At 42.1% G+C, this 11627-nt stretch overlaps 2 protein-coding genes across 2 annotated transcripts in view; both read right to left on the minus strand.

The window, feature by feature from the left end:
• Positions 1 to 2243, minus strand: part of LOC309706606 (potassium voltage-gated channel subfamily B member 1-like) — a 43583-nt gene extending 41340 nt beyond the window's left edge. The window contains exons 1-2 of the mRNA XM_082533302.1: positions 1914 to 2243; positions 446 to 1111 (exon numbers count right to left, since the gene is read on the minus strand). Coding sequence (XP_082389428.1) covers positions 446 to 1000 — 555 coding nt within the window. The 5' untranslated portion in view covers positions 1001 to 1111; positions 1914 to 2243. The remainder of the gene's footprint in view (positions 1 to 445; positions 1112 to 1913) is intronic.
• Positions 2244 to 3381: 1138 nt separating this feature from the next.
• Positions 3382 to 11045, minus strand: LOC309706684 (prostacyclin synthase-like). Its single transcript, XM_082533424.1, has 10 exons — positions 10761 to 11045; positions 10086 to 10209; positions 9649 to 9824; positions 9045 to 9188; positions 8551 to 8678; positions 7344 to 7525; positions 5590 to 5746; positions 4350 to 4531; positions 3820 to 3971; positions 3382 to 3687 (listed from the first exon to the last, which is right to left on the minus strand). The coding sequence occupies exons 1-10, from the start codon at positions 10817 to 10819 to the stop codon at positions 3537 to 3539; spliced, it is 1455 nt and encodes a 484-aa protein (XP_082389550.1). The 5' UTR covers positions 10820 to 11045; the 3' UTR covers positions 3382 to 3536.
• Positions 11046 to 11627: the final 582 nt, after the last annotated feature.

An 11627-nucleotide genomic window follows, 5' to 3' on the forward strand; every position in this document is an offset into this window, starting at 1 on the left:
ATGAATAAGCAACTTTGCAGACAGCTTTGAAGTTCACCTCTTGAGCACAACAACACCTTTTTCTATCCATCGCTCATTCTTTCTGCCCTCTGTGCTACAGCTGCGGGGAGTGACAGCTTAAAAGCCCTGGTTCAGGTCAAAAGAAAGTCAGACATTAGATCAAACCAGTCCCAAAGAGAGATTTACGCCAGCTTCTGGATGTTAAACTGGTATTCACGTTCTCTCTTTTTTTGGTTTGTTGTTGTTTTTGTCTTTAGAAGATTTCTAAAATTAAACCCGTCGTCAGGATCCAAATATGGAGAAACGATTATCTAAAACTTAAGCGACAGAAGCCTTGCTGGCTGTTTGCTAATGCCACAATCTCTCAGTATCCACTACTTTCACTTGATCTCCTGTGCCAAAGTGAACACCTGTAAGAAAAAAAAAATGCTGAGTGGCACACTACCTTAGCAGCAAATGATGAGCTTGGCTTTTCCAAGAGGTCCCAGAGTTTCTTCCTCTTTTCGGAACAACACGTGGTAGTAAACTCCTCTCCTTCCCTCTCCCTCATGTTCTCGGCCTCTCTTTTGAGCTCTTCGTTCATCTGCTCCTTTTTCTGGTGATACCTGGCCTGGCAGCAGGACTCAAGGTAGATCTCGTCGATGCCCCAGAAGTCCAGCTCTTGGCTGAACGAGAGCGCGCACATTTCCTCCATCATGTGCAACTTCCCAGTGCGATAGAAGTTGAGGATGGAGGTGAAGGCGCCGGGGTGTCTGTCGAAAAAGTACTCGTTGGTATCCAGGCTATAATCATCGCATATCTCCAAGATAGAGTCGTTGGTGTTGCAGTCTCGTAGTTTGCCCAGACGTGTGCGGGGCAGCCTATCCAGAGTCCTCCACAGAACTTCGTGGAGAAGACCCCCAACGTTGAGTCTCACCCGGCGGGAGTGGGTCTTGCTGCGGATGATGTCAATTGTATCCGGCGGCAGCGTGGTGCCCAACCGAGGTCCTGTTTTGATCATCTTCACTCAAGTCACTGGGTCACTTGAAAACACTGGAAGATGCAGGATGGTGGATTAAAAGAACATGGTCCTGGAGATGACCGCATCAGGGTCCCCTTTCGTTTCTTTTGCCTGACAAAAAGAAGAAGAAAAGGGGGGGGGGGGGGAAATTAATGTGGGTGCTGCTGAACGGGCACTGCTGGTGTCCTACAATAGCAATGTCAGGTGGTTTATCCACTCATCAGAGAACCAAATAGATATTTTAATCAGCTTTAAGAGGTACAGCCGCTTTTCTTGCTGACAAGGATGGCGGGGTGGGGGAGCGGAGTCAATGATAAACTGGATTCCACTTGCGAGCCCTGTCCGGTGCTGAAACGTCCATCACTCCCAGGACCGCCGTCTTTTCGCTGTCCACGAAATCCGGTGCTGAAACGTCTCAGCTATCAATCTCGGCCCAAAGGCACTTGTGTTAGGTGTTGTTATGAGCATACGTTGTTGAACTGTTCTCTGGAGTGATATTAAGCTGGGCTAATGCCGATTATCAACTTTGATTAAGGGCTCATAACACACTGTATCATCCTCTAAGACCATTCTGTGGACTGTCCTCACAGTAGTGCAGGGTTTTCCGGGGTTTACATAACGACAAGTTATTATCAAAAGAGGAATAATTGAGATATAAAGTTGTTGTTTTTTTATCCCTTTAGTCAAACATGCCTACTGACTCATTCAGCAAAACTGCATTTACATATATATATTTTAAAGTAACCCACATGAGCTGAAAGTGGAACTCGCGCATGTTGTAACGATGGCCAGCTACGCCAAACGAACAGGACACAGCATCTCGAACTCCGCTACAAAATCACAAAGCTTATAAGACTTAAACCACAAACTAAAACAGGATCGCACACGACAAAGAAATAAACGTAACGCATACCTGTCTTCTTTATATCCCGATTCACCTCAAGGAGCGGCATCAGCAACATTTCGAGACTAAACGCGTTCAAACTTGTTACTGCTCTCCGGCTCTTCGGCTCTCTTTTGGGAGCTGATGGAGGCATCATGAGCCGCGTACCGACATGTTGAAAACTATAAGTGCTTTTTGCAGGAATCAACACGTCCAGTCTGCCCTGTGCACCGCTCCGGAAGCGAATCAACAAGTAGAGCTCCTGAGAGTTAGTCGGGAATGCTCCTGGTGTGTCTCCTCCACCTGCTGACAGTGTGCGTGCGTGCTGGCCGGCGCCTTTGTGAACGGGATCCTGCAGGGGCTGATTTCACTCGGGCTCCTCCAGCGGCGCAGGCTGTGTGAGTTTAACCCTCGCGGGCCCAGGCAGCGAGTAATAGCTCAGTGCATCAGTGCTTCGTGCTGGAGTGTTATAGAGATACAAAACTCACATGTCTGGCCAGAACTGGACAAAGTATAACCTTTCACAAAGTTCATGCAGGTTAGACAATCTGTGGAGTTAGCATTAATCAAGCAACTTGTCATTCAAAGCCGACACTTGCACTCTGCACTCACATCACAATAAATAAGAGACATGCTGTAAGTACCTCTTCGATCCTTAAGTGCTTCTTAAATATTAAAATACAATATTTGACATCAGGGAAGATTGGCCAGCTACTTAACTCACTCTTGGAGAGGACAATCTGACAGTCTGGGTTTTGCGGCTTGGCCTGATGTATTGTAAAAGTTTCTCATTAATCTTCACACAGTGGGCTAACATTTAAAAGACAATCACAGTGAGGTCTGCGGGAACATTTTCCAGTCTGGATTTAAGACACAGACATCCTCTCTGCTTTCCAGATTAGGCTTTAAACTTTCATTTTTGACAGAGTATATAGTTAGGTTGGATCAGGTGACCTGGAATCACCCTTAGTTATGCTGTAATAGGCATGTGCTGTTGGGGGCTTCACCTTTTCTCACTCGCTATGTGTTTATAGACCACTCTGCATCATTAGTTATTACTTTTCTCTGGCTCTCTTCCTCCCCTCACCACAAACTGATGTGGCAGATGGCCACGCCTCCATTTGCAATAAGTGATATAACACACAAGATTGTTGTCCTTTGAAGACCTGCACAGTGCTTTACAATCTGTGACCTATCATCTCCTGCCAGTGACTGATCATTGCTTTCCAAACAGCGTATAAATCCAAACTTCACTTCGCAAACAGCAGGCGTGTGTTAGTGTGACAGATGTGTGACTGGCTCTGTTTACAGTACAGGCAGTCCCTTCATTACACTCAGTCTCTGCAGCTGACAAAAAAGAGTGCGCACGTTTTTACTGTTTCCTCCCCCTAAATGAAGGCATTTTTCAGTGTCTTATGAGGTTTTACTGAAAAATAAAATGGTAGGTGTAGAATGGGCATCCAAAACACCCTCTCTAAAGAAGACTGACAGCAGAGGATTACAATATTATTTATATTTATTGATAAATAGCAAAGAAAAATGCAAACTTTATTACATAAATAAGAAAATATAAAATTACAAAGGACATAGAGACAATATAAACAAAGTTTTTGTGTTGAAATGTGCATATAATTGTTGTTCTTGCTCATTTTCCTAGTGAGTATTTCGAGGTTTATATCGGACAGGCAAGTCTCCTTCAGGTTGTAGCATCCCAAATCCATAACGGCTGGTATTTATTTCTGGCATCTGAGCATTTGGGCCACAAAGCTCCAAATCATAGTCAGTCAACACCATGTAAACAAACCTGTCGAGGAAAAACACAGATAAAACACAGAATTAGGGTATTGGAGCAGAAATGTAAAACTCTAGCGTGGAACGTTTTGAGGCTCTCAACGACCCTAAAGTTGTAGAGTAAAAATAAATCTAGGGCACTCACTGTCTGATGGTATTGATGGCAAACTGCTTTCCTACACAGCCATTGGTCCCTGCACCCCATGGCATAGTGTAATATTTCAGCCGCTTCCCTCCTTTATAAAAATCCTTCTTCACAGATCCGTCTTCTCTCAGAAAGCGATCGTACTTGTATTTCTGGAAAGGAAACACAGTTTTTGCAAAGCAGCTATTAGATGCAAGTAATATCAGAATAATCACTCAAATGCATTGGCATTTGTCTGACATTTATTTCTTAAGTATGCCCTGCTATGCCCTTCCCACACCCATCAGCTCATTTTCTGTTCCCATGCTCTGCTAATCCCTCGGTTTAGCAGCTCCGGACTTGACCTCTCGCTGGGTAGCACAAGGTAAGCTTTGTGTAGGCGTTGTTTCCATGTTACATAAACAACCGCAGGTGCTAATTACACTTAACTCTGCCTTCAATGAGTCCATAAGATAATTACTGCTATTCCTGTTGGCAGCACAGGGAGATTTTCATGGATTAGAGACTGGAAACAAGACAGGAAGACAAACCTGTGGCTCGTGGTAGATCTCAGGGTCCATTTGAGGGCTGACGTAGGGAAACAAACACACTCTGTCTCCTTTTCTCAGCAGGTACCGTCGGCCATCGGCCATGCAGAGGGTCTTTTCCCGCACTACCTCTCTTGTAATGAACGGGCCGGCGGTGAGTCTCAGTGCTTCTTCCAAGGCACTATCTGAGAGGGGGTTGAAAAAGGCGCTTTCAAATAAAATGTATTATCATTATTATTATTATTAAAGAAATGGTCAGTATCTGCAGTATTTCTAAACTTTATATGATTTCTTTTGCTACTACCATCTTGCTATTAACAAACTGCAGTCATGCTCTTAAAAGCACACCATTGTGGTGTGATGGTTAGCAGCATCGCCTCACAGCATTAAGTTGCTGGGTTCTACTTTCTCTGCTGTTTTCCTCTGTGGGATCTCTGTGGGCATACCAGCTTCCTCCCACAGTCCACAGACATGAATGTCAGGTTAACTAGTGATTCTAAAATGGGCGCAAGTGTGAAATTTTGTCTTTATCTCTGTGTTAGTCCTGCGACAAACTGGTGGTCTGTCCAGGGTGTACCCTGCGTCTCACTGCTGAAATAAGCTCTAGTTGCCCTTGAATTGAATAAGTTAGAGAAAATAGATGGATGCACCTGTTAAAGGGGGTCTATTATTGTGCCATTCATTGGTGTAGTGGTTAACACATGGGCCTAATGCTTAAAGCTCTCAGGCTCAAGACTGGGAGGAGACAAATCCCTGAGAGGGTCATGTCAGGAAGAGAATCCTGTGTATATCAAATATGTGGCTCTGTCCACTGTGGTGGCCGCTTGTTAATAGTGGGCAGGCACATGAGGCTTTTATTTATTTTCTTTTTCTGTGTGCTGCACAGTGGTACATGCTCATATTAAACATGGCTATTGATTCAGTAAAGTGCTATACAAATACAGACCATTTACCATTTAAATAATCAAATCTGTCTATGTGAGCCAAAAGTGGTCAGACTGCTCTAAACACTTTAAGACTGTTTTTTTTTCTCTATTTTTGGACATATATGATGCCGCCAAGAGCTAATGCCCCCATTATGGTCATCACACAGCAGTCCCATCCACCTGCTGCTCAAACCTTTTGTTTTTGTGGGGGCAGCTAGTTTACGTAAAGGGAGGGGGACAGGAACTCAAACATCTTGTTTATGTTCCTGACACTATGATAAACCTACTGTTTATACAGGCTGGAGAAAAGCCCTTACCAAACACTGGGGTGTTCACTTGACTGTCCATGAGGGGAGTCCCTGTGGTGGTTTCCATCTGTGTGTTCTGGCTAAACTCCCTCTTTACTGCCATCAGGGCTTCAGGATTTGTCAACAAGAAGCCCAACAGCCAGAATGCAGCAGGACCAACATTACCCTGGAAACAAACAAAGACTCAGATGAGGAGGATGATGATAAGGTCGCTCACTCTGGCGTTGCATAGTGACAGCGCAGGTGGTTATTTGGTAACGGCAAATAAAAACATCACACGGCAACCTGAGTACTTACACAACCTTCTGTTGAAGTGATAACAAGCCATTATTTTTATTGAAATATAAGTTTCATTAAAACAAAAAACGTAATGAATTTGCACTGCTGGAAAATAATAAAATAAGAATGTCTGGGATGAGAAGAGCCACTCTCTGGATTGTCTCACTATTGGCAGAGGCACAGTGCAGTAATGGTTTACTTAAAAAGGAAAGCCATTGGAAACCTGAGGTCCCCTGCCATCTGCTTGCTTCCAAGGACAGGACACTGAAGCTATTCAGTTTTATAGAAAACTATGGTGCTATTATCTTAGGGGGAAAACATAACATAGTGAATAAATTATCATAAAATTGGCTGTTAGTTTATTGGAAATACACTAATAAGACTATTAATGATCACTTTACCAAACATAAGCATCTCTGATGACAGCACTTGTGTATCCTTTAAAAAGATTTGTCGCCAGGACACATCTGGCCCATGTATCACAGTCCTAAGTGTGGAAGAGCTTTCCCAGACACAAATATTTTCTTTATATTTAAAGTCATTGGCGTGACTTTGTGCTGAACAAAAGGGGTGGGGGGTGGGGGTGTGTGTGTGTCAAGATCTCTGTCTAGAAAAAGAAAGAAATCTGGGCAAATTCCTAGATGAATATGGTATAGGTATTATAGGTATAGGTAATTCCTGAAATGAGTAAAGAAAATCAACAGCTTATTTATGCAATATAATTCAATTTTAGAGGGGGTATATTAGTTGGGTCTGATTAATGACACTACCCTGGAAATTACGCCACTGTTTAAAGTTAAGATGTTTTGGCTTCTTAACATACCATTTGTTGTTGCTGCATTAACTGTTGAGCAAATCCTGACCACATTTTTCAAATGTGTTTGATTTTTCTTTTTTGAATCATTTGAAAATGTGTTCATGGGTGTTATGAATCAAACAGAAACAAAACAGGTTGACATAAAACAGCAAATGGCTTATTGTATAGGCCAAAACACATATATGATAAATCTGTCATGAAATAAACTCTCCAGCGGGGCTGTGAGAAAGACTCTGAGTCAAAGTCCAGCTTCAAGGAGTTAAGATCAGCTCACTAGCCCAGCTTTACTTTTTGTTTTAAAAAATATGAAAATTTATTTTTTTTATATGTACATGCTACTTGATAACAAACACATGCACTAATTATTTTCATACTGACTCTTGAATAAAACTAACCTCAGCAGTTAATCAGTCATATCTAATACTGCGACAGCACTGAAAAGTGCACTCAGCTTCTGTACCATTATCTGTCTCATAGTGCTTAATCCTTGTAATCTGTAGTGAACAGCACCCTCATGTGCCAAAGAAGAGTATTTCAGTCCCGCCCAAATAAAGTTTTTTTGGACACAAAGGGCACAATTAATTAATTTTGAGTGAGCTCTAGTGTAATCACCAAAAAAGCCCTCGTTTGTACAAACAGGTCAACATTTCTAGGTTGTCTCACTCACCTGTGTGGCCCAGAGTTGCATCAGTATAGCCCTGTTCTGCATCTCTGCATCGGTTCCATCTTCCTGCAGAAACTGCCTGTAGGCATGCAACCAAGGGCTGGACCCCGAATCGTCAGTCAGACCTGCTGGAGCCAGAAGCTCCCAGAGTTTGTTTTGAACACTCTGAGCTGTCTTCTTCTCCTCTGTTACACACATATAAACATCATTAAGTGAGTGAATGAACCAGGTCACAGACGAGGTCACAGTAAATGTCACTGGGCAAGATGCCAGACAAAAATATGCTATTGCATACGTGCACAAAAGTACGCACTAATATTTTAACTGGCTGCTTCTGCTATTTTTGTAATGGGTGGAACGGATGGAATTGTACACAATAACGAGGGCCAAGTCCTGAGGCGACAGGCTCTGTGTTGTGATAATGAAGTAAGTTATCAGCGGAGTGACATCGCAGCATATGTGATGACGAAGTCTTTAGAAACACAAACTCCTAGACACTATGTAAGCATGTGAGTAAGCAATCCCCACCATGGTAACCACAAAACAAATCTATGGGAGCAGTCAGTGGTGATGTCAAACCAAATTAACCGAGACATGATGTAAACTGTGACGTCAAGTAACACTCTCATCTGACTCACGACTTCATGCTTCTTTTGGTGTTCATTTAGTAAAAGTTAACCACAAAACTCTACCCAAAACTAAATTTACATGTTTTTTTTTCTCCAGACAGTAACGTTCTTTATCCATCTGGAAGATTTTCATCCAGGTTTCATTTTGAGATGTGCACCTTCTCTTGAATATAATGGAACTAAATAGCACTCATCTTGTGGTGCCCAATATGCCATAAAGGTTTATTTAAAAATCTCACAATCATGACTCAATTACTCCAAAGCAAAATCCACAAACCTTGGTGCAAGCAGTCACATGCGGGAGCTATGTTTACAGAACTACAGCCTGTGGAAGGAAGCGTACGTCTACCTGTGACATATTTACAGCTTCCCTCTTGACTAAAGGACCATTATTTTGCTCGTGGGTGTAGCTCAGTAAACAGTAAATAGTTCCTAGATGAAACAGCTTACAACAATGTTTGTAATTATTTTTGAGTGGCAAGATTACTGCAGTGTCATCTAATTATGCTTACGGGAAGGCTGGCACCTCTACAGCCAATCAACTAAAAGTGCTCCTTTGATTTTGAAGTTCATCTCTTTACCTTGCCTGAGAGTGCCCCTTGCCATTTTGACTAGAAGACCATCAAACTTCTTGTACTCCTCGTAGACACTCAAAGGGTCTATGGGGTTGTTGTTCTGCTTTCCTCCAAACAGCGTCAGGTACCCCGCCCTGCACGGAAAGAAGAAACACAAAACGTGTGAGTGTGTGGGCGATGAGAAGATAACCAGCACATGACACAGTTATAAATGGTACTTTTCCATTTAGTCCCCATGACACAGTAAAGATCCCCATAGCTTTCATTTTTAAAACAACCTTTGACTCACATCAGCCAAAAATGTTCAACCGGAAAAGTGACCCACACGCATTTTTATGACACAGCGTGGTCATCCTACATTTTTGTTGCTGGGTTTACAAACAGATGACCACAGGATGGATCGGTGTGTAAACTGTTTGGTCGGAAGCTTTTGACATTCTTCTTTTGACATAGTTAACAGCATTAGTGCGCGTGTGTGGGTGGATGAGGCTTTTTCATACCTAAATAACAAGCTGTAAGAGAAATTAAATAGTCCCTCCTCTTTCCAGTCTTTCTGGTTCTGGGTCGTCTTTGCTTTCATCAAGGCTCGCAGGTTTCTGCTCATGGCGCTGTTAAGAGTGGCCAAGTTCATTCCCACAAAGTGCCTGTAGACATAAACCATTAAAGAAAAGGTTAAACGCCATTCTGCTGAGGGTTAGTCTTGCAAATCAGCTGACAATAATTGATTGTTAAAAACATCGTTGTAGCAAACATTATTTTAAAACGAAAACAAAAATTGATTGAGCTAATTTATAAAGGCAGGGTAATTAGAAAAATGGATGACGCAAACTGAAGAAGCACAGTGCCCAAAAATCCACCTATGACGCTGAAAGATTTTCTCCACCCTTCAATGAAAAAATGTGCATGCCGGTTAGTTCTGCACAATAACAAACTAAGACCTAAAATAGATTTCCAAGTATGTGCTGTTGCTCTACAGGAATATCCTCAGTGTTAGTACTTATAAAACCTTAACCAGTGAATTTCCAAGAAGATTCTCACTTCCCAAATAACATAAAAATGAAATTGAAAATTTAAAGAAAGTGGTTTTTGTTATTGCTTCAGTACCTTTTCATGATTTCGTTTGATTTAGCCTGCTGGCTATACGGGAGGCGCAGTCTGAAGATCCTGTCCATCAGCACCTGCGCGTAACGTGTGAAGTCCAGGGAATCGGAGTCACCCAGGACTGTGTCGTAGGAGTGTGGATCCAGGAGCATCGTCACATAGCGGCCAGCAACTCGCACCTGGAGCGCCAAAAGCGGACACTGAGTAAAGGATCTTAAAACATCTGTATATGCTTTAGAAAATGCACTGAACAGATGGCAGTGCTCCTTAAGTGCTCTGAATGACTCCAACGTAAAAAGATCCCGCTACATGGAAAATTACTTAAAAGTATATTTAAAACAAACAAACAAAACTATGAAATTTTCGTTTTATATCAGGATAAAATCACAGCTCCTTATGCATCTAAACTTGAATATGTAAATGCATATAATATAACTCACAGTGAAAACGTCACCATGCTTCATCTTCATGCGATTTATGAACTTGGATGCATCTTTTCCAAATTCAAGTGCATGACCTAACCACGGGATAGCTCCTTTGTCTAAAGGTGGTTCCCCCTTGCATCTAAAGGAAATAAAATAAACGAAATTGTGCATTCAATCTAATGTTTACAAAAGCATGTTGCAACAGTTATATCTGACTCATTTCCTCCTCACAGCAAAGTGAACTGGAATCTTTTTTATTATCATCATTTTCTTTTTTATTTAGTCTTCCACATCCGTTTGAATTTGTAGCGAAAACTGATCTTTAGCTCATGAATGTAGCCTACTATGGAGGGGAAAAGCACAAATAGCATTAACTGGAATTAGCTGAAAAGTCACAACTACATCATAGATTTTGTCGCTCGTAATTCACCAAAGCAAAACAAAAGCCCGTGAGGTGTGACGCTCAGAGTTGTTTAAGCACACAGCTTAACAGCATTCCTCAAACCGGAGCAGGGAAAAGCCCCACTAAGAAACAGATTCGCTCCTAATCAATCCCCAATAATTCAAGCCGGGTTTTATTAACACTTCACGGGGATTGCGCGTTAAAATTCAGATATTAAAGAAAACACGACTTCACAACAGCACGTCATTCATTTATAAACAAAACATGTGGATGAATGAGTTACTTACCTCCATCTGTTTGTTAGAATAAAAATGAGTAGGACGAGCAGGAGGATGGTCCAGATCATCTCGCGTTGTTACGTCTGCGCTCGCTCGGAGTGTCACTGGAGCACCCTGAGACCTCACACTGCATTTATACCAACCCGTTGCTCAACCCCAGTCATAACAGTGTCATTGTTAACTCCCATGCCATTATCCACTGTATATTTGATGGCGTCATCACAACAAAAAGAAAAAAAAAAGTCTCTTGTCTAAACTGTGACCCAGTGACACGAGGGACTCGAACGTCATTCGTCTCGTTTGCGTTAGGACCAAGTTTTGCACGTCTCTCAGACACTCCCAAAGAAATAATAAGAAAGACAAAAAAAAAGTAAGGTGACCCTAAAAGCCTGAACAAGCTTTGTTTCTTATTCACTTATGGAAAGAAAAATGTAAGAGGTGTGGGAAGGTGGAAAAAGTGGCAAGCAGTGCTTCATATCAGGTGCCAAAACCTGTTTGGCCCACATGAAATTTAACACTGAAAGTGACGTTTCCATTAAGGCTCACTTCTTCTTTTTTTAAATTAAGGTTCACATAAGAACTGAAAACATTTTTCTTGGTTTGTTTTTCCTCCTCGGGAATATCCCTTGAGTGTGTGTAGTTCCTGCTTCTTGGAGTCTGACACACTTCTTTGGAGGTTAACAGAAATCTGCCAGCAAGAACCAGACTGTAGCTGAATGCTGTAACTCTCCTTGAGTCACTCACGCATGCAGTTGTTTTCTTTAAGTAATGTTTCATCATGTCTCTTCTTGTGTTGTGCTCAGGTCAGCACGTTGACTGTGAAAGATAAAGAAAGGAAGGTGAACACCCCAATCGAGAGCGCTTACTAGGTGCACT

This window comes from Aulonocara stuartgranti, assembly GCF_965226115.1.
Source record: "Aulonocara stuartgranti genome assembly, chromosome: 5".
NCBI classification, from domain to species: Eukaryota; Metazoa; Chordata; class Actinopteri; order Cichliformes; family Cichlidae; genus Aulonocara; species Aulonocara stuartgranti.